The sequence below is a fragment of the Babylonia areolata genome, chromosome 16 (genome assembly GCF_041734735.1).
Source record: "Babylonia areolata isolate BAREFJ2019XMU chromosome 16, ASM4173473v1, whole genome shotgun sequence".
NCBI lineage: Eukaryota > Metazoa > Mollusca > Gastropoda > Neogastropoda > Buccinidae > Babylonia > Babylonia areolata.
This window is the reverse complement of record NC_134891.1, coordinates 13,313,069-13,335,434: the sequence shown is the minus strand read 5'-3', so window position 1 is coordinate 13,335,434 and position 22,366 is coordinate 13,313,069. Positions and strand designations below refer to the sequence as shown.

The 22,366-nt window shown below is 44.0% G+C and overlaps 1 protein-coding gene across 9 annotated transcripts in view; it reads right to left on the bottom strand.

Moving 5' to 3' along the window:
- Positions 1 to 820: 820 nt before the first annotated feature.
- Positions 821 to 22,366, bottom strand: part of LOC143291172 (uncharacterized) — a 54,999-nt gene continuing 33,453 nt past the window's right edge. For 8 of the 9 annotated variants that reach the window (XM_076600880.1, XM_076600883.1, XM_076600882.1 and 5 more), the window contains 5 exons: positions 21,176 to 21,311; positions 17,213 to 18,113; positions 7,557 to 7,737; positions 3,534 to 3,645; positions 821 to 1,287 (listed from right to left, as the gene is read on the bottom strand). In XM_076600880.1, coding sequence (XP_076456995.1) covers positions 1,284 to 1,287; positions 3,534 to 3,645; positions 7,557 to 7,737; positions 17,213 to 18,113; positions 21,176 to 21,311 — 1,334 coding nt within the window. In that variant the 3' untranslated portion in view covers positions 821 to 1,283. The remainder of the gene's footprint in view (positions 1,288 to 3,533; positions 3,646 to 7,556; positions 7,738 to 17,212; positions 18,114 to 21,175; positions 21,312 to 22,366) is intronic. The other variant, XM_076600879.1, reaches the window with a different exon arrangement.

Sequence of the window (22,366 nt, the reverse complement as noted above, 5' to 3'; positions counted from 1 at the left end):
TGAAAAAATCATTGTGATCAGCAACCGAAAGTAACAAACAAAATATATGAATAAGTAAAGAAGTAGACTTTTTTACAAAAAAGAGAAAAAAAGGGAACAAAAGAGATGAAAACAAAACAAAAACAAACACAACAATAACAGTAGTAGTAGTAATAATATTATGAGAAAAAATCAGTAAGGGGTAAGTTTTGCTTCTTAACTTCCACCAACATTTGTATTCTTTTGTGTCGAAACACGTGAATTTTGCAGTGACATTTCACAAACATATGAATGCATATCCTTCTACCTGTCACATGGCTTCTTTCTATCTTTTTGATAATACAGTTCTCACTTTGCTGTTAGTCCAACTGTAAACTTATGTCAGTCTGTGATATAAGCTGAGTGCTGGGACTAGACAGCAGTTAAGTAAGCAGAGATCTACTACCCCAGGTAGATTAAGAGAGAGAGAGAGAGAGAGAGAGAGAGAACGGGATCCAACAGAATCTTCCGGTAAAGGTCTGGAGTTCTCATTTTTGTGTTCGAAGCCTCAACTGTATTTTAATAACTTTCTTTTTACTTTGTTCTCTTTTGTCGCGTTTCCGGTAAAGGTCTGGAGTGCTCATTTTGTGTTCGAAGCCTCAACTGTATTTTAATAACTTTCTTTTTACTTTGTTCTGTTTTGTCGTGTTTAAATATATTCTGATAAAGAAAATACCCAATTGTTGGTGTTCGATTTGTGCAGTTAAACGTATCGTACCCAACAGTTGCGATCAGCCTACTCAGGTGCTACAATCCATAGGAACAATGATATAAATCATTTAACCTTTTTTTTCTTTGTGTGTGTGTGTGTGTGTGTGTGTGTGATTGGGAGTGCAGGTATATGTCACGTCATACATAACTTCAGTTTGAATTTGGATTTTACGAAAAGCACATAGGATTTATGTCACAACTTGTGACGACAGTTTGAGCGTGTGGCCCGTCTTCGTTTTTCTCCACCCTCTACTTTCATTTTCCCTCCTTATCCCATCCTTCAGTTCGGGTAAAAGTCCCGAATTGCGCACGAACCATGTGCATTGTACTCAGCTCACCTGAGCGAGTATGAAATATTGTTGGCCGGCAACAATATTCGAGGCTTTTGCAGCCCGACTGCTGTAGCGTACGGGTCGTCTCTGTTGCTGGTGGGGTAGCTACCCCGACGTCTTGGCACCATTTAAAGTGAGGACCGCCTGTCCTCCGTTGGAGCCACTTCGGTGTTTCTTCGTGTGTCTTCGTCGTCGTGTCTTTGTGGTGGTCGTTGGTGTACGCTACCTGTAGCAGGTAAGAAGCCACTCGTCAACTTAACTTCAGTGTATTTCTATCAGTGGTGTGGGTGTGTAAGAGGTAGAGGTTTGGCAAGAAAGGAAGGTGTACGTTAGGTTTTGACACGATAGTTTATTTGCTTTATTACTTGCGCTACCACTGCGTGAATATGTACTTTTTCTTGGGTCGGTTAATATTTTTGCCAATTTTATTGTTATTGAGTTTTAAAATCATGATACAATTTTACCTTAGTTCACGGTTGTGTAAAACTGGACGTTGGCTCTGTATGTTAGGTGTAGAGAGTGCGAGTGCTGTATATGAGTTCTGTAGTTCGTCTTGTCAATTGAGTTATATTCCAGTTTTGCATTTTAAATGTGCTGTACATTTTTGTTTGTTAATTATTGTTAAAATTAGTATTGCTCAGCACGGTGGGAACATTCCGTAATGTTCCAGCTCTCGCTGTGTCCTGGGTCCCGGGCCTTTCGTCTGGTGACCCAGATCTTCGTCCCGCCCAGCCAGTGTAACTGGTGTCCTTGGTCTTCGCCCCTTCCTTCCCCGTGACTGGCGTCCTGGGTCTTCGCCCCCTCTTTTCCCGTAACTGATGTCCTGCGTCTTCGCCCCCTGTCCCGTGACTCGTGTCCTGGGTCTTCGCCCCCTCTTGTCCTGTAACTGGTGTCCTGGGTCTTCGCCCCCTCTTGTCCCGTAACTGGTGTCCTGGGTCTTCGCCCCCTCTTGTCCCGTAACTGGTGTCCTGGGTCTTCGCCCCCTGTCCCGTGACTCGTGTCCTGGGTCTTCGCCCCCTGTCCCGTGACTCGTGTCCTGGGTCTTCGCCCCTTCCTTCCCCGTGACTGGCGTCCTGGGTCTTCGCCCCCTCTTGTCCCGTAACTGGTGTCCTGGGTCTTCGCCCCCTGTCCCGTGACTCGTGTCCTGGGTCTTCGCCCCTTCCTTCCCCGTGACTGGCGTTCTGGGTCTTCGCCCCCTCTTGTCCCGTGACTGGTGTCCTGGGTCTTCGCCCCCTCTTGTCCCGTGACTGGTGTCCTGGGTCTTCGCCCCCTGTCCCGTGACTGGTGTCCTGGGTCTTTGCCCCCTCCTGTCCCGTGACTGGCGTCCTGGGTCTTCGCCCCCTCCTGCACCGTGACTGGTGTCCTGGGTTTAATTCAATTCCGGGCCTATTGGCTTGTGGCTTGAGTCTTTGTTTTGCTTGGCACTGTATGCCGAGTCCTGGCACCTAGGCCTTTTGATTGGGGGCTTGTGCCTTTGGTCGGACCTGCGCAACGTGTCCGTCTAAGTTAGTCTGGTGCCGTGTGTTAACGGTTTTCTTTTCAAGAGGAAAACTTCCTGAAGCCGCCAAAGACTAACGCACAAATATCTGTGTCCCAGTCCAGGTTTTGGGTGGTTTGTTTTTCTTCTTGAGCGTGTGTGCGGAAAATCGTCTTTGAGAACATTTGGGAGAATCGAGATAGTTTTGTAAGCGACTTCTGTTCGTTGTTGTTTTGTGTGTGTGTGTGTGTGTGTGTGTGTGTGTGTGTGTGTGTGTGTGTGTGTGTTTAGTTATGGTATGTGTTTGTTTTTGTTGTTGTTTTTACATGTGAAAGCTGTGTGTGTTAGGTTGCGTGAGCGGGATAGACAGAGCGGAAGAGAATAAATATTATGTGGGAGAAAAAGATCTGTGAGGGTGTTAGGTTTTAAAACAGTTCTCGACCTCTGCCCTAGGAGGTCGTGACAATTTCTAATGTAGACCTAGACTGTACCCAAAACAGTTTTTTTTAACTTCATCTTGAAGTAGGCCTAAGCCTACACATGACTGAGATTCAACAGAACATTATGATTTGCATTCGTATTCAACAAATAACTTTTGAGATTGGACTTCAGTTTCGACTGAACAGGAACGTGTAAATCTAGACGTCTCCTGGCTTACTACAACCAAGGATCTTCCAGTCTGGATTTAAAAAAAAAGTTTTCACAAAATCAGACTTGACTTAAGACAAAGACAAACCTTCGACATCGATGAAATCAGATTTAATTAAATAAAGAGCGTTTTAGTTTGGACATATGCGTACATATTAAAGAAAGGATTATATGAAGCAGGGCTAATTGAGAGAGAGAGAGAGAGAGAGAGAGAGAGAGAGGAGCACCTAGTTGGACTTTTTCAGCGAAACCCACGACCACACACCGTGTGGACTGTCTGATACAAAACCAGCTCTTACAGCTTCTGACCTCTTTCCATTCGCATGTAAAAATATATCACATCTCACGTGGTTCTGCGACATTTGAACATGGCGAAGAGGGCGCTGTTCGCTGCAAGTAACGTGATGCCATAAATAAGGGAGATGGCACTGTACGAGCCTTGCAAATCTATCAGGAACCCTGCAAACAGACACGAAGATGAATTGGGACATGTACACAAACGTTTGACGTTTTCTTTTCTTAGTATAGACCTATTTGACCTGTTGTTTACCTCTACGGTTATGGTTTGTTTGCGCATACAATGGAAAAGATACAAATACAAATGTGTAAAGGGGGAGGGGGGCGGGACGGGGAGGTGGGGGGTGGGGGTGGGGGTGGTCAGGGGAAGTTCTAAGCACACTAGAAAATTACATTCAGATCTGCAACGAGAATGGCAAGTTTTATTTTGGTTTTTCGATCACACAATCTTCAGCAGGCCTATGTGATCTCAACGTTCCTCCAACTGAGCAATGCAGGACCGGGATAATGGTGATAATAGTGAAGATGATCATGATGATGATGATAATCATAGACATTTTATTTTAATGCTTTTAATCATTTTACTCTATACATCTATCCATCCGTTCATCCATCCACCAACAATTTTGATTTTACTGGCGTGACATATGCATGTGTGAGTGTGTGTGTGCATTTAACTTATATATACGATTTATCTCCTGGGTGTTTTTATATATGTATTGTTGTACAATACCTTATGGTCTTAACTCTCTCCATACGAACGGCGAAAGAGTCGACGTTAACAGCGTTTCACCCCAATTACCACCATCAAAATATTGCAAGCGGAAGGCTCTTATACTGAAGACGTGAATGTTGACAAAGAATACCACAATTCTGACGACGGAAGCTAAAGTTTGGGTCATTCAGACACCCACTGGACATCCGAGGGGTCTGTGTAGAGGAGAAGAGAGGACTGGCCGTACTGAGTGAGTTAACGTGTGAGTGTGTGTGGCAACATCAAGCAGAGCTTTGCTGACACCCTGGAGGAACGCCTTGAGTCCACCGTGCTGGACAACCAGAATGTGGAGGCAGCATGGGGCGCACTGCATGAGACGGTGTACAACACTGCCATGGAGTGCCTGGGGCCTTCTGCCAGGAAGCACAAAGACTGGTTTGATGAGAACTGCACTGAGATCAAGCAGCTGCTAGAAGACAAACGCCAAGCCTACAGAGCCCACATTGAAGATCCCAAGTCACAGTCAAAGAAAGACATACTGAAGAGCGCACGCAGCACCATCCAGCTGAAGCTGCGGCAGATGCAGGATTCCTGATTGAACAACAAAGCTGATGAGATCCAGGGCTTTGCAGACAGGAACGACATGAAGAACTTCTATAACGGCCTGAAAGAAGTCTATGGTCCCACCACCTCCGGATCTGCTCCACTCCTCAGTGCTGATGGTTCTACCCTAATCACTGACAAGGACGGGATCCTTGAGAGATGGGCTGAACACTTTGACAGCGTACTGAACCGCCCTTCCACCATCAATGATGAAGCCATCGACCGACTCCCCCAGGTGCCAGTCAGTGAGTCGTTGGATGCCATTCCAACTTTGGAGGAGACCCAGAAAGCTATCCGTCTGCTATCCAATGGCAAAGCCCCTGGCTCAGACTCCATTCCAGCTGAGGTCTACAAAGAAGGTGGTATGGCGCTGACTGAGAAGCTTCATCAGCTTTTCCAGCTCATCTGGCAGCATGAGGCAGTTCCACAGGACTTCAAAGACGCTTCCATCATACACCTGTACAAGCGCAAAGGAAATCGTCAGGCCTGTGACAACCATCATGGAATATCCCTGCTGTCCGTCGCAGGCAAGACACTGGCCAGAGTGCTACTCAACCGTCTCATAGCGCACCTTGAGCAAGGTCTCCTACCAGAGAGCCAGTGTGGCTTCCGGAAAGAACGCGGGACTATCGACATGGTGTTTGCTGCCAGGCAGCTCCAGGAGAAGTGTCAGGAACAGAACGCCGACCTTTACTCCACCTATGTCGATCTGACCAAGGCCTTTGATACTGTTAGCAGAGATGGCCTTTGGAGAATTATGGCGAAGTACGGATGTCCCAGAAAGTTCATCACCATCATACGGCAACTACACGATGGGATGCTGGCCCGAGTCCAAGACAACGGAGAGACTTCAGAATCATTCCCTGTCTCCAACGGAGTCAAGCAAGGGTGTGTTCTTGCCCCCACCCTGTTTAGTCTCATGTTTTCAGCCATGCTGATAGATGCCTTCAGAGACGCTGACGTAGGCAATGGCATCAGGTACCGCACAGATGGCTCACTCTTCAACCTCAGGAGGCTTCAAGCAAAAACCAAGGTGAGGACAGACACCGTCAACGACTTCCTGTTTGCTGATGACTGCGCTCTCAACGCTGCCTCTGAAGGTGACATGCAACACAGTGTCGACAAGATTTCTGCTGCCTGTGACAACTTTGGCCTCACAATCAGCACAAAGAAGACTGAGGTGATGCACCAGCCAGCTCCAGGAAAGCCTCACGTTGAACCAAACATCTTCATCAACGGGCAACGACTGAACGCGGTGGACAAGTTCACATACCTGGGCAGTACACTCTCTCGCACAGTTGTCATCGACGACGAGGTGAATGCCAGACTCGCCAAAGCCAGCGCTGCCTTCGGCAGACTCCATAAGAACGTTTGGAACAGGAGAGGCATCACCCTGGAGACGGAGCTCAAAGTATACAAGGCCATAGTTCTCACCACACTGCTTTATGGATGTGAATCATGGACGGTCTACAAACGCCACGCCAAAAAGCTGAACCACTTCCACACCACCAGCCTCAGAAAACTTCTCGGCATAATGTGGCAAGAGAAGATCCCTGACACAGAGGTGCTCACTCGTGCAAACTTGCCCAGCATCTACACCATCTTGATGCAGGCCCAGCTGCGCTGGGCAGGCCATGTAGTTCGCATGCCAGACCACCGGCTCCCCAAGAAACTGCTGTATGGCGAACTCAAACATGGCAAGCGCTCCCATGGAGGCCAAAAGAAGCGTTTCAAAGACACTCTGAAAGCTTCTCTAAAGGCCTTCAACATCAGCCACGACACATGGGAGCTGAATGCAATGGACAGACCAAAGTGGCGTTCAGCTGTCCACAAAGGCGCCAAATCCTGTGAGGCCAACAGAATCGCTGCAGCAGAGCAACGCAGACAGGCCAGGAAAAGCAGTGCCAGCAAGTCCCCGACAGCCGCCACCATCCCCTGTGCACACTGCGTCAGAACCTTCCGGGCGCGGATTGGCCTGACCAGTCATCTGCGCACCCACAGAGCCCAACCCACCCACCCCCAGGATGACTAGATGGTCCTCGTCGATCCCGACGGACGAACCACACACTGTGTGTGTGTGTGTGTGTGTGTGTGTGTGTGTGTGTGTGTGTGTGTGTGTGTGTTATATTTTAGTTTTATATCCCGTTTATTTGTTGAATGTTTATTTGTAAATTGTGTTGTACAATACCCTTTTGTCTTAACGTACGTGTGTATGAGTGTATCGGGTGGAGGGGTGATTGTTTTAGTCTATCGTCAGCTATTGTGAATTCTTATTAATCTCTTTTTATGTTGCGCATGATAATTTTATGTTGGTGTTTACAACGAGCCTGTGACTGCACAAGTTAATTTCCATGTGGATAAATAGTGTTTCTGATTGATTGATTAATTGTGTAGAGACCTACAATACACCATTCATCGTTGATGACTGACGTGAAACAAATCTTAATATCATAGTCACACAGCATATGCAGATGACATAGTACAAAACTGTCCGCTAATGGCAAATGTATGTTTATGATACATGTATTTTTTCAGAATATCCAGTGTCATGACTGTTTATTATGCTTGTGATTTTCAGAAATACCAATGAGTGTTTATCTGTACTTGTTTTCTCTCACTATTTCCATAAATAAATCTATCAATTCAATCTGTCTATCTGCTTGTCTGACCGTCTGTGTGACAGATAACACACAGACACAACAGTAAACCAGACAGTGAAGTAGGCAGACAGAATTCAAACAGCTCATGACCACACCAGCGAAAGCGGTGATAGCGATGACTAGCAGTCCTTCCGAGGTAAAGCCCAGGCCTAAAGCCAGGGAGAGTTCCTGTTCTCTGGTCACCTCCAGGACGCCTGGACCGAACATGCTAGCCGATACGGTTTGACAGATGGACAGGCAGGAGTACAGGCAGGCCGCCAGGGTGTAGTTCGACACCTGCACACAATGTAATGTGATGTTATGTGATGTGGACACAGCATGCTAGCCGTCCTAAGAAATCTGCAATATAATATGCATTTTACGAAATGTAATGTGGATATAGCAGGCTAAAAGGGTCCTAAGACACCTGCATGTAATGTAACGTAATGTTTGGGATGTATGGGGTGTCAGGGAGACGTAGTACCTCTGGCAGGGGAACTTGTCGTGCCCTTCGGAGTAGTTTGTCTGAGTGGGTCCTCACCTGGCATTCAGCTCTTACCAGTGGCTTGTCGTAGCTGTTTGCATGCAACAACGGTCACATCCCAGGCAACGGTTTTGACTGGTTGGCAAAACCTGGTCTGGGTAGCCGATGGGCCTCAAACCCTCGGCGAGTTAGGGCTTGTCTACATATGTGTTGTAGACTGGATGATGTGGATTTTGAGGAGGAGACAACCACCTGGTGGTCCAGTGGAAGGCGGACCCAGCAAAGTGTTTTGAAGCGCAATCAGGGCACAGTTCGACACATTTAACACTGCTAGCCATCGTCTGCATCCTGGATTATTCCCAGCCGTCTCAACTCTGTCTCGCAGATATAGATAAGTCTGGACGAGAGAGTGAGCCTGATGATTTACGCAACTCTCCCTCACTAAATCAAAGTCAAGTGCAATTCAAGACATCAGACCAGTTCTGCTACTTCAAGTCCTGTGGCGATGGGCAAGAGATGAAGCAGCAGGTGCGGATACTATGGAAGCTGTAGTCGCAAATATGGTCACAGGCGGCCCATGGTATTGAGTCGTTATCCGCTGGAACGAAGCAGCAGTGGAGCTCGGCAGACTCTTGGGGAATCACTTTGCTCACCTCCATGGAGGAAGGGGCTACATCAAACATTGCCTGCTTCACCCACCCTGGCCAACACACCACGGTTGGTGGGGATCCCAATCATCGATCAAACTTTAAAGAAATCAAAAGTAAAGGTGCTCAACCTCAGCACACGGAACGTGGGCACTCTGCTAGACAACACTAAAGCAGACAGAAGAGAAAGAACAGCACTGGTCGCTAAAGAACTAGACCGTTACAATGATGACATTGCAGCACTCCGTGAAACACGCTTAGCGGACAAAGTTCATCAGTTCATAGAACGTAATATGGTAGGTACACCTTCTTCTGGAGTGGTCGCAGCAGCACTGAACAGTGAGAGGCAGGCGTTGGATTCGCCATGAGGTCCCATCTCGCTCATAAAATTGCAAAACTTCTAGAGGGCATCAACGATCGCCTGATGACGTTTCAGCTTCCACTTGGAAACAAGAGGGGTGCAACGCTATTCAGTGCATATGCTTCAACAATGGCCAACCCAGACGACATCAAAGACAAGTTTTATGAAGAACTTGACTCCCTGATAGCAGCAGTCCCACTGTCAGAGAAACGAATTGTCCCTAGGGACTTCAACGCCAGAGTGGGGACAGACTACCAGAGCTGGGAATGGATCCTTGGGAAATATGGCACTGGCAAGTGCAAAACTGCTGCTCCTCAAGACATGTGCTACGCATAACCTTGACATCACCGACACCCTGTTCCGCCTCCCTACCAGTAACAAGACATCTTGGATGAATCCACGCTCTAGGCACTGGCATCTGATCAACTATGTCATCACCAGAAAGAGGAAGCAGCAAGACATTAGAGTGACACAGGTTAAGTGTGGTGCCGACTGCTGGACGGATCATCGATTCATAGCGTCCGAGTTCAAACCTCGCATTCTACCTTTGAGAACACCCCAAGGCCAGAAAACTGCAAGAAGGCTCAATATCTCCAAGCTGAAGAGCAGTAATTTGCAGAAGAATTTCGTGAAGAGGTAGATAGCAGACAACCAGACGCACCCCACGATGACCACATCAGCACTGAACAGCAGTGGACAGCCTTCAGGGATGCAGTCTACTCTAGCACTCTCGAACATCTTGGACCAGTGATCCGTATAAATCAAGACTAGTTTGATGAGAACAACGAGGAGATACAGGTACTGCTGTAAGAGAAACACCTACTGTTCAGAGAGCACCAGAATGATCCCGTATCACACGCAAAGGATGATGCCCTTGCCAGCATGAAACGGAAAGTGCAAAGCAAACTCTTGCGATTGTGAGACGCAAAATGTCAGGTTCAACAGTAAGGCCGATGAAATCCACGGCGACGGAAACAGTCAGGACACCAAGCGTTTCTACGACGCTATGAAGGCTGCTGGGTTCGAATTTAGTCTTCGCAAATGCTGCGAAAAGTTGGCTCGGGCACACAAATTTTCTGTCGAGAGTGCCCAGTTGACACTCAAAATCGATAGAGGCGAAAGAAAATTAATTAAAAGACACACCACGAAAGCAAGCTCAAACGTGGTCGATCGAAATGTAAAGTGTCAACTGCTACAGCTCGCTTCGCGGAGCAGCATCTTTGCGCGTACACTTGGATGTTGACGTTCATGGCGCGTTAGCGACGAACGATGTTTCCAATCTTCAATGTTAAAAGAAATGCTCCCGAAACAGAGACGATAGCTCAGGATGACAAAAAGAATAAACATTAGGAGTACTAGTCAAAGTGCCAGCGCATGTACAATGAAGCGCGGCAGAAAGACTTTTCTTGGCACACCGTTGAAACGAAAGAAGATTCTATTTCATTTTATTATGCTGGCACCTTAAACCACAATTGGGCACTCAAATGTTTTGTCCAGAGTGCCCGACTGGCACTCAAAAAAAAAAAAAGTTTAATTCGAACCCTGACGCTGTGCGTGGACCTGTCCTCTGGCTCCTACCCCCTCCTCAGTGTAGATGGGACTCAGCTGCTGACACAGAAGAAGCAGATATTGGAAAGATGGGCCACACACTTCAACCAGGTCCTCAACCGTCCTGCCGCAATCAATGATGAGGCCTACCTCAGATAGAGATCAATCAGAACTTTGACAACCTCCCCACAGAAGAGGTCTGAAAAGCCATCAAGCAACTTTTCTGTAACAAAGCACCAGGATCAAATGTAATTCCTGCCAAAGTCTACAAAGCAGGAGGCCCACTCATGATGCAGAAGCTGACTAAGCTCTTCCAGTCCATGTAAAACAAAGAGAGTGTCCCACAACAGTTGAGAGATGCCAGCATGGTCCACATCTATAAGAAGAAAGGCAACCGTCAGTCTTGTGACAATCACCGAGGCATCTCCCTCCTGTCCAAAGCTGGGAAGATCTCCTTTTTTTCCCTTGCAGAGAAGGTTATATTTGTCAAGTAACATGTAATCACATTTCACATTTGGGTAAGCTGGGAAGATCTTGGCTCGGGTCCTGTTCAGTTGCCTTCTCCAACTCCTTGAGCGAAGTCTCCTCCCAGAAAGGAGCCAGAGCGTGGAACTGTCGATATGATATTTGCTGCATGCCAACTTCAGGAATCATTCCTGGAGCGGCACAGCAACCTCTTCTTGACCTTCGTCGACATGTGTTGCACATGTGGGCGTTTCTGGGCCTGAATCCTGTCACTTCCGAACCACCAGTCACAGACCATCCATCTGACGCTGAAATTGTGGTCATCTTCGACTCTGAAAGACAAGCATGCTAAGGACTCTTAGGACACCTGCATGTAATATAATGTGACGTAATGTTGATAAAGCATGCTGAGGCGTCCTAACACACCTGCAAGTAGATTGATGTGATGTACTGTAATGTAGTATTGTGTAATGTGAGCCCTGAGGTAAATTTGACCACACACATCAAGTCCATTCTCCACAAACAGCAGGAACTTTAATTTTATCTGTCAAGCAACAAGCGTCTATGAAGATGATTACGAAGACGATGATGACGATGGTGGTGACGATGGCGCTGACAACGAGAAAAATCTCCTGTTACAGTTGTTTTAAACTCATCTTACATGCATGAAGTGATGCTCTCGGCGAGTTCAGATTAAAAAAAAGCATGGATCTAGTTAAAGATACATTAGGAAACTGGTTAAACTCTAGGCTTGTATCAGAGATTGACATAAGCTTCAGATGGGCCAACAGTGAAGTGAGAGCTGTATAATCAATGATTTCTCCACTGCAATGGGAATTCATTTACAGCTTAGTCTTTTGTGAAGGACTATGACTCTCAAACTAGAAGGCAAGATTGCACTGGCTCTTAATGTGGCAGCCTTGGCGGCTAGCTGGCCTTTAGGGACCATCTTAATGCCAAATGTCCTTAAACCCTCTTGGCCGAGAGAGTGGGGTTGTCACTAGGTCAAGACGCTCTCCACTATAATCAAAATAATTTTAGCCCAGACACGACTACAGTTGTCTCTGTTGTGTCGAAAGTTCTTAACTTGTTGTCATTAGAATTATCTGCCTTGACGCTCAAGGAATATAGAGGGCGTGAGAAAAACAACAACGGTTATGGCCACAACAGCTGACAGTCTAGTTTCTGTTTGTTTATTTCTTTTCAGTTATTAAATATTCTTCGTTACACACAAGATGTGTTAAGCTTATTATTTGTCCGAGCGACAACACAACAAAATGGCGACGAGGATGGGATTCATCTGTACCTGGTCAGCTAAGTATTTTATTTGAAGATTTTCTTGAAATATTGTTGATCGGATCGAAAGACGGTTTACTTTGTCAACAGTAATGTTTTCGCTTCCGAGTTTTCCGAAGTTTTCAGTCTTCGAAGATGAACAATCTGTTGGTACAAGATGGACAAAGTGGATCTCTAAATTTGAAAATATGCTTTGTGGTCTCGATATCACCGAAAACAAGCACAAGAAAGCTCTTTTATTGCACTATATCGGCGACGAAGCGTACGATATTTTTGACAGTTTCACTGAAGAACAGAAAGGTGCAGCTGACGGTTACGATGTTGCAAAAAATTCACTCCAAGAATATTTCACACCAAAGAAAAATATCGCTTATGAAACTTTTCGTTTTCGTCAGGCAGTGCAGAACGATGGTGAATCAATTGACACATTTTACACAAGACTTCGTTCTCAAGCTTCTTTGTGTGAATTTGAGAATGTGGACAGAAAAATCCTCACACAGATTTTACATGGATGCAAATCCTCAAGACTCCGAAGAGCAGCACTTCGTGACAACTTGTCCCTCACTAGGATTTTAGCTGAAGCACGTGCCATTGAACTTTCAGAAATTAGAGCAGCAGAAATTGAACAGAACATGTCGTCAGCAACAAATACTCTCAATGCACTTCAGCTACACAAATTGGGCAAACACGGCAAACGAAACTACAAGTCATATAACTCGTCTCAGTCAGATAGTTATTTTCATGACAGCCGTCAGTCATCTGCATCATCACGCAGCCATGGACCATTTTCAAGAGGTGGTTTTTCATATAATCACAGCACACCAAAAACATTTCATGGCTCCAAACCCAGTGGCGCAATCTATGGTAACACATGCAGTGGAAATATATGCCGCTATTGTGGTGGTACTTTCCCTCACAAAGGACACAGCCCCACCAAAGGAAAAGAATGCCGCAAGTGTCATAAAATTGGACATTTTGCAATTGTGTGTGAGTCATCACAGAAAGTAAGACAGATTGACTTTACTTTTGAAAGGAAACCAGATAGTTCCAGTGATGAATCTGTTTTCACTGTTGACAAAAACAAAAATACACACAAACTCCCATGGTTGATACATACATTTGTGACACCCCAACAAAATTCATCATTGATACTGGCGCTAATGTAAATGTCATTAGCTCAGACTCATATGCAAAGATAGGCTCTGCTGCAAAACTTCAAGGTCCATGCCCTACAATATATGCATATGGATCAAAAGTGCCTCTTCCTGTCATAGGGTTTTTGTCTGCAGACATTACATACAGAGGCAGAAGTACACATGCAAAGTTTTATGTTGTTGAGACACCTGATTCACAACATGGCAGTAACCTCCTGAGTGGTGAAACAGCCCAAGCACTAAACATCATCCAGTTTGCTTTTTCTTCAAACACTCCTGAAAACATTATGGGTAACTTTCCAACTCTATTTGATGGCAAAACAGGAAAAATCAAAGATGTGAAAATCAAACTACACATTGATCCTTAAGTTCAGCCTGTTAGCCAAACACACAGACGCATCCCTTTTCATGTTAGAAAAGATGTTGAACATGAACTGGAACGCCTCGAGAAGGCTGACATTATTGAGAAAGTTGAAGGTCCTACTCCATGGGTTAGTCCAACTGTGATTGTCCCAAAGAAGTCTGGTGGTGTCAGATTGTGCATTGACACGAGAGAAGCAAACAAAGCCATAAAAAGAGTAAAACACCCGATACCAACAATCGACGATCTGATTGCAGACCTGAACGGTTCCACTGTTTTCAGCAAACTAGACTTATCAAGCGCATACCACCAGTTTGAACTTGCCCCCGAGAGTCGGTACATCACAACATTTTCTACACACACTGGACTCCGAAGATACAAGCGGTTGCTTTTTGGAGTCAATGCTGCTGCAGAAATTTTTCAAAATGCCACCTCAGAACTGCTGATTGATATTCCTGGCGCCAAAAATCTCAGCGATGACATTATTATTCATGGAAAAAAAACAAGAAGAACATGATGCTAGTTTGCGAGCAACGCTGCAGAAGCTACGAGACAGTGGTGCGAAGCTCAACAAAGAAAAATGCATCATCTCTGTTGATAGTCTAACATTTTTTGGTCACGTCTTTAGTGACAAGGGTGTGTAAGCTGACCCAGAGAAAATTCAAACTATCATCAACAGCAAACCTCCAACATCTGTCAGTGAAGTCAGGTCATTTCTTGGTATGACCCAATATGTTTCCCGATACATTCCAAAATATGCAACACTTACTGAAACTTTGAGAAACCTCACCAAGAAGGATTCTTTGTGGAAATGGGAGACAGAACAGCAAGCATTCAACCGACTGAAGCAAGTTCTCACAAGCGCCCATGTGATGTCCTTCTTTGACCAGAAGAAGCAAACAGTAGTTCCGGTCGATGCAAGTCCAGTCGGTCTTGGCGCCATACTGACACAGGAAGGAAAAGTAATCTGTTACGCCAGTCGTGCACTGACAGAGACAGAAAAACGTTACCCACAGACAGACAAAGAAATGCTGGCAGTAGTCTATGGAGTTGAACACTTCCACTTATACCTGTATGGAGCAGATTTCACAGTCATCACAGACCACAAACCTCTCCTTGGCATCATTTCAAGATGCCATACAATTTGACACTACAGTACAGACCAGGAAAAAATGAGCTCAATCCTGCTGACTTCATCAGTCGTCACCCTCAAACCATCCCCAGAAGAGAAAATGCCGGTGAAGCGTATGTGAACTACGTCACAAAGAATGCAGTTCCTAAGTCACTAACAATTGATGAAGTTCGTGATGCCACGCAAAATGACAAAATTCTTCAGAAAGTGATCACTGCAGTTCAGACTGGAAATTGGAGAGAAACTGAAACTTCACAGTATTCAAGATTCCGAGATGAACTGTCTGTGTATGATGGGGACATCGCCTTGTCATACCAGTTTCATTACAAAGGAAAGTCATTGGAATTGCTCACCAAGCACACCAAGGAATAGTCAAAACCAAACAATGCATTCGAGAAAAGGTATGGTTCCCAAACATTGACAAGCTAGTAGAAGACACAGTAAAGTCCTGCATACCATGTCAGGCGTCTTACTCTGGACCTTCACACCATGAACCCTTACAACCTGCCCCTCTACCATCTGAACCATGGAGCTCACTTGCTATGGACTTTGCTGGTCCGTATCCATCTGGTGACTACTTACTTGTTGTTATTGATGAGTACAGTCGGTTTCCGGAAGTCGAGATCATCTCATCTACTTCAGCCAAATGTGTCATCCCCAAATTAGAAAATATTTTCTCTCGACGAGGAATTCCCAAGAAACTCAAGACAGGCAATGGCCCCCCTTTTAACAGTAAAGAATTTGCTCATTTCATGACCAGTTTCGGCATTGAACACAGGAAAATAACTCCCATGTGGTCTGAAGCAAATGGAGAAGCAGAAAAATTCATGGCAACACTGAACAAAAATATCAGATCATCAATCGCTGAAAACATCCCCTGGAAGTCCCAGCTACCCACATTTCTCCGTCTCTACCGAGGCACTTCACACAACATTGGCTTGCCTGAACGTCCTCAGACTACTCTCCTTACCCCAAGTCAAACACATGCCAAAATTGCCCACAATGACTCAACCTCCAAGATAAAAACATATATCGATGAGAAGCGTCACGCCTGTCCCTCAAAATTCGACGTGGGTAATCAAGTGCTAGTGAAACAGCCAAAAATCAACAAATTCACACACCCGTACAACCCCAAGCCATACATGATTACCCAAATGAAAGGTTCAATGATCACAGCACAACAAGGCCCAAAACAGATCACACGGATTTCCTCACATTTCAAACTCATACATCCATCTCCTTTTGAGGAGGAGGAGGAGAAAGAAGAAAGACAATCACCAGAAGAAAATGATGATTGTTTGTCACCCAGATCTCCAAATACACCTTACAGAACCACACAAAATTCAACATCACTAACACAAGCTGCAATGCCTTACAATTTGCAGACATCATCTTCACCAAGAATGTTGACATTCAGTCCTACACAGAACACATCAGTCAACACGCCTGCCTCATCATCAGCAACTCAAAGACCCACTCGCATACGCAAAACACCAGCATACCTCCAAGACTACGTCCTGAATTGATCATACAAGAACTATGGTTCATAACCTGATTAATATTTCAAGTCACGTTTGCTGTTCACTTTGTTTTATTGTTGTTATAAGTCAAACAAGATTTATAGACTCAACAACTTCACCTGAACTGTGCGGAGAACGTGTGAAATGATAATATGATGAACATTCGTTATTCACTTCCCGTTACTTGCAAGTTCCTTATCAATTCTATACAATTTTCATTCATGAAGGTAAAACCCTAAAGAACAGTCTTATTTCAAAATGAAGAATAGACATTTCAAACAAAGACATTACCTGGCTGAAGAAATCTTCTTTTGTTTCAAAGTGAAGAATGGATACTCCAAAACAAAGACACTAATACCTCAAATCTTCACTTGTGTTATAATGTATGTTTTAATTTTACAAACAGTTAATTGCACATTTTTCATTCAAAGGTGGGGAGGAACGCTGTGTCGAAAGTTCTTAACTTGCCATTAGAATTATCTGCCTTGACGCTCAAGGAATATAGAGGGCGTGAGAAAAACAACAACGGTCAGAGCCACAACAGCTGACAGTCTAGTTTCTGTTTGTTTATTTCTTTTCAGGTATTAAATATTCTTCGTTACACACAAGATGTGTTAAGCTTATTATTTGCCCGAGCGACAACACAACAGTCTCCTCTGCTGTCCTGATGTTCATGGTTGGGCAAGACTATCATACTTTAAGAACAAGATAAGATTTATGCATCATGAATGTCCAGTCTGTCATATTTCTCTATCCGTGTCTCTGTCTCTATTGCTCATGCACACACGGCAACATAATGCTTACCTGCCCCATAAGACCTGCACCCACGCATCCAACTATCCCTGCCAGCCCCAAGATGGTGATGCTGCTGATCTGGCGATTTAGAGTGACCACCATCAACAAGCACCGGGATATCAGACTGGACAGCATGGCCACGAAGTTGAGGAAGATGCCGTCCTGCAGCGTCCAGCCTTGATGTTTGGCGTAATCAAGGACCAGAAAACAGAAGCAGTTGGTGATCCCGATGTTCAGAACGCAGCACACCACAACTACAATATACAGACGATTGGTCAGAAAGCTGGCTTGGCGGACCCATGTTTGTAGTCTCGCCTTCTTCACGGGACTTTCTTCAGTCTTTGAAACAGATTCGCTGTCATCTGGAATCCGGCAGACGTTTTCTTCAAGGGTGCAGTTCTTCTCTATTGAGCTGGGCTGTACTGGAGAAGAGAGAGTATGACGAGAGCCATGGTAAGTCTCAACTGTTTCCTGTGTGTTGAATGCGTCGTCCTCTTCTGACGTGTGTCTGGTCAGGGGTTCATCCAAGCCTTTAACCCCAGTTCTCCCCTGTTGTGATTCCGCGCTCGTTGTGAGTAGATCCTGCTCAGAAGCTGAGTTGGTAACTTCATTTAAGTCACGTGGAATACCCTGATTAGCAACATCATCCGAATGGGACAGTTCTTCATTCTTCAGATCATCACATGAAGCCTCTTCTTGAACCAGGAAAACCGTTGACCGTGGAGAAGTGTGCAAGTCTGTAGGGTCCAGAAGTTCTGGGTGGGGTAAGAGGGGAGAGGGTTTGGCGTCTGGTAGTCTGGGGTTGCGGAACAGTTGGGAGGTGAGGAGAAGTGAGAAGATGGTGGAGTGGAAGCAGAGAGCGCCCACGATAATGAGACAACCTCGCCATGAGTAGGTGTCAGCGAAATACCTGTACATAACCATTGCATGTGGAGATGTTTCTTTGCAATCACATGCACACACTAGTACAAATAAGCGTGCACAAAGCGCACACATGCAGACATAAACACATCCGCACATTCATACGTTTGTATGCCCCCTCCAAACACACACACATCCATGTGCGTGCAAATGAAGTCTTTCTGGCAACCACTGGGTTCTCCCCCTATTATAATTATTGACGCATGCAAGTCTAGACCAGGCAAGACCAGACAAAATGGGATCAGATTATCCAAGACAGGTTAAATTAGAACAGAACAGACTGGACTGGGTTAGATCAGACCGGTCACAGTGCTGCTACCCATTTTTCTCCCTAAACATGATGGATACATCCCTTCACCCCCTCCTCCCGCCCTGCCACTCTACCAAGATGATTATCGTCGTGCAAATGGTCAAATGTAGGCATCGATGTAAAACTCGAATGCAGCTAAACGCACATTACTTCCTTACCCAGCCGGCTATCCGTAAGCAATATGCTAACCGTGCACTTATAAAAGCCATGGCAACGTCTTAACCCAGCAAACTGCGGAAATCGAGGAGAGCGTTACGGACTTCACACACACACACACACGCACACGCACACACACATGTACTAGCGACTTTTTTTTATGTGAAATACGACCAAGTGTGGCACGCTCGGCTTTTATATAAACTGAAAAATATCGGTATCACAGGCAACATGTATGATTATATTAGAAGTTTTTTTTTATCAGATAGATTTATACAAGTAAGAATAGGAAATACCTACTCAAACCCAAGACAATAACACATGGGGTTACCACAAGGATAAGTGATTTCGCCCATTTTATTCAATATATTATTAGCAGATCTACCTAACAAGCTAGCTAAAGATACAGTCTTGATTCAATTTGCTGATGACATTTGTTTATGGATGAAGGTGACAATGAAAAATAAAACGCCTACTAGGACATTGAATTACATAAAGAAAATATACCAGCGGGAACTTGATAAAATCAGCAACTTTATGACAGAAAATGGCTTATCATTGTCCTTTGAAAAAAACAAATATGATGCTATTTAATACAGGATCAGACCCAGAAAAGCTCCCCGTGTTTACAATAAATGGTACCATCATCAGATATACACAATCTGTTAAATTTTTGGGAGTCTATCTTTCTTCAAAGCTTTCGTGGAATTATCATATTGACTATATACTAAACAAAGCAAGAAAAGGTCTAAATTTCCTTAAAATAATTTATAAACAGCATTGGGGGCAAGATACCAAAGCGTTGATATCTCTCGCTACCTCCGTACGTTCACGCTTGACATACGCTCAAGCGGTATTCTTCAGTGCTCCACTGCATTTGTTAAAGAAGCTGCAAAGCATTGATTGTAAGGCTTATAAACTCGCTCTAGGTGTGCCCATTCTTACATCAAATTTAGGGACTTTCAGAGAAGCAGGTGTTTTATCGCTTCATCCGCGAAATTCGTTATCAAATCTTTCGCATATGAAACCTTTTCAAAAGAAGAAGCTAATTTGAGTTCACAAAAAGATTTTGCTAAAAGAGCTATGATGATACAGTCTATGACATCCATTAATACATTTGCATCAGATATCATTAGTGCTACGGAATCAAAAGACAAGCAAATTGCAAAAATACCTACTTTTTCACCAGTCCCTGAATGGGAGCAGTGTAAAGCTACCTTTGACATGGATTATACAGATTTATCCAAGAACCAGTCAACATTTTTGTTAAAACGTGAAGTGCTCTCCCATATAGAAAATCAATATTCAAATTATCTAAAAATATACACAGACGGATCTGTTCTAGAAGATGGTAATTCAGGAGCGGCTTTTGTAATTCCTTCATTTAGAATAGAAAAATTATACTATATTGGTAGACAATATTCCATTTTCACAGCTGAACTTATAGCCATACTTATGGCCTTAAATTATATTTCAGACATTCCGAAAACTGTAAGTGAAATTTTATCATGTGTAGACTCAAAGTCAGTACTACAAGCTATAGAATCTTCAAATTCAAAGAAGTGAATTGAGATGACAATGGAAATAAAACATATTATTCACCAACTGACAAAACAGGGCATTAAAATAACTTTCTGTTTGGTACCTTCGCACTGTGGAATATCTTCAAATGAGTGGGTAGACCAAGCAGCTAGAAGAGCAGCACGTAATTTCGAAGGCGCTGTACAACTTGACATCCAGTTAGATCTACATGAATGCATTAGTTGTATAGAAAATGTATCTAGAAATCGATTTCAGAAATTACTTATAGATTCAAATAATCAATATTACCACTGTTGTGTAAACACAAAGAATGCAGCTAATCCCAAACATTTTCTAAATTTGACACCAGCAGCACATTCAAGACAAATTACAAGTCTAATGTATAGAATTCGTTTAAATGCCTTTCGTACAAAATTTTCTAAAAATATAAAATGTATATGCGGTAAGCAAATAACTGTAAGCCATCTACTCATTCATTGTCCGAGCATAAGACCGTTAATTCCAAAAGATGTAGCTGATGACTTTTCTTCCAATATTTCATTAGCCACTGAAAAGATTTTGAATGATTATTCATTGCTTAGAATGTTTTCAGAAATTTTAAACTCCAGTCCAGTTGGTATCCTCCTTTGATGTATTATAATTAATGTTATTTATATTTACATTGTTGTAGGTTATACTTGTTGATAAGCATATACATATTATCCCTCCCATGACACCTCATTCAATACACACCACAATCTCTTTAGACTTTTTCTTATAATAATATACCTTTCCTCTGATACATAACATGAACACTTTTTTTACACTTATGTTCACATGCATTCCCTTTCCTTTATCCACTACGTTTCTCCTTTCCGCCTAAAACACTTATAGTGAATAGACGTTAAACTGAAGATAACACACACATGTATTGGGAAACCAACCAGCCAAACAAATGTTTAATCCACTTCCTCCATCCCCTTGCCAATTATCACAATAAATATTTTTTTTCTATTAAAAAGGAACACCCCTTCAACATTGGCCGACCTATGTGGCCTGCGCACCTGTAGAGGAATGGACAGCCGATCAGGCCCAGGCCTGTAGCAACATTCATGGCCAGGTTGACAAAGCTGGCCTTGTTGGGGAACCGCTGCAACACAGCAGATGTCGTTGACAGAAACACCAAGCAGTATCCGCTTCCTGCAAAACAGAATCAGAACCAAGGTCACTTTATTGTCTCGGTTTGAGAAATAAAGAGTAGTGACAAACAGAACAGTAACGATCCGTATTGTATTGAACACAACACATGACATAAAACACGAAGTCAAAGTAAGCCCGATAAAACCATCACCTTCCCAATATTGAAAACACATACACACATACACACACGCACGAACGAATAAACACACGCACACTTTGATGCAAACACACATGAGCAACATATTAGACATAATATATCATGGCAAGGTCAATATAAAACCGGTACCTCTTTAAATTGTAAAACACACTACAAACAGAAAGCAAATTCGGCATAGAAACGTGTTTTCACAGAAATTGATATCTTGGAAGTAAAACAAACGTACTGACCTTCTAATTAAGAAATGTCAATCTCACTTCTCTCTCTCTCTTATTCCTCCCCCACCCCCCCGAGCCTATCCAGTTACCGTGCTCTCTCTCTCTCTCTCTCTAGGTCATTAGGTTAGTGGCTTTCACAAATACTGAAAATCAGTGCCAGTCTCTCTCTCTCTCTCTCTCTCTCTCTCACTGAAAGGATCGATAGGCACATAGTTGTTACTGGTGGCAAACTTTCTCAACTACATGTATATATATGTCTTAATTTCTGCTGTCAATGTCTTTGTCGGTTTTCATCCGTGTCCCATTCTCGAACCAAAAGTGTCACGGCAATTTGCCAAGAGCTCACGCGTCCCGATGATTTGCTATTCACACTGTCGCACGAGCTGTACAATCTCACTGGTGCGTTGCGTTATACTGTACTGTATTTGTATAGCATTGTATTTCATTGAACTGTATTGTATTGTACTGCATTGTGTTGTATAACTCATCAGTCACAACTTTTTTTCCCCACTGGTTCATCCCCTGCTTACATCCATGACCTTCTGTCTGTCTACCCACCTTCTAGACAACTGCGCTCATCCCCTGACTCTCGTCTTCTGTCTGTATCCAGAATTAGAACTAAAACGTAGGGTGAAAGAGCTTTGTCTTACAATGTTCCAAAAGTGTGGAATTCTCTACCT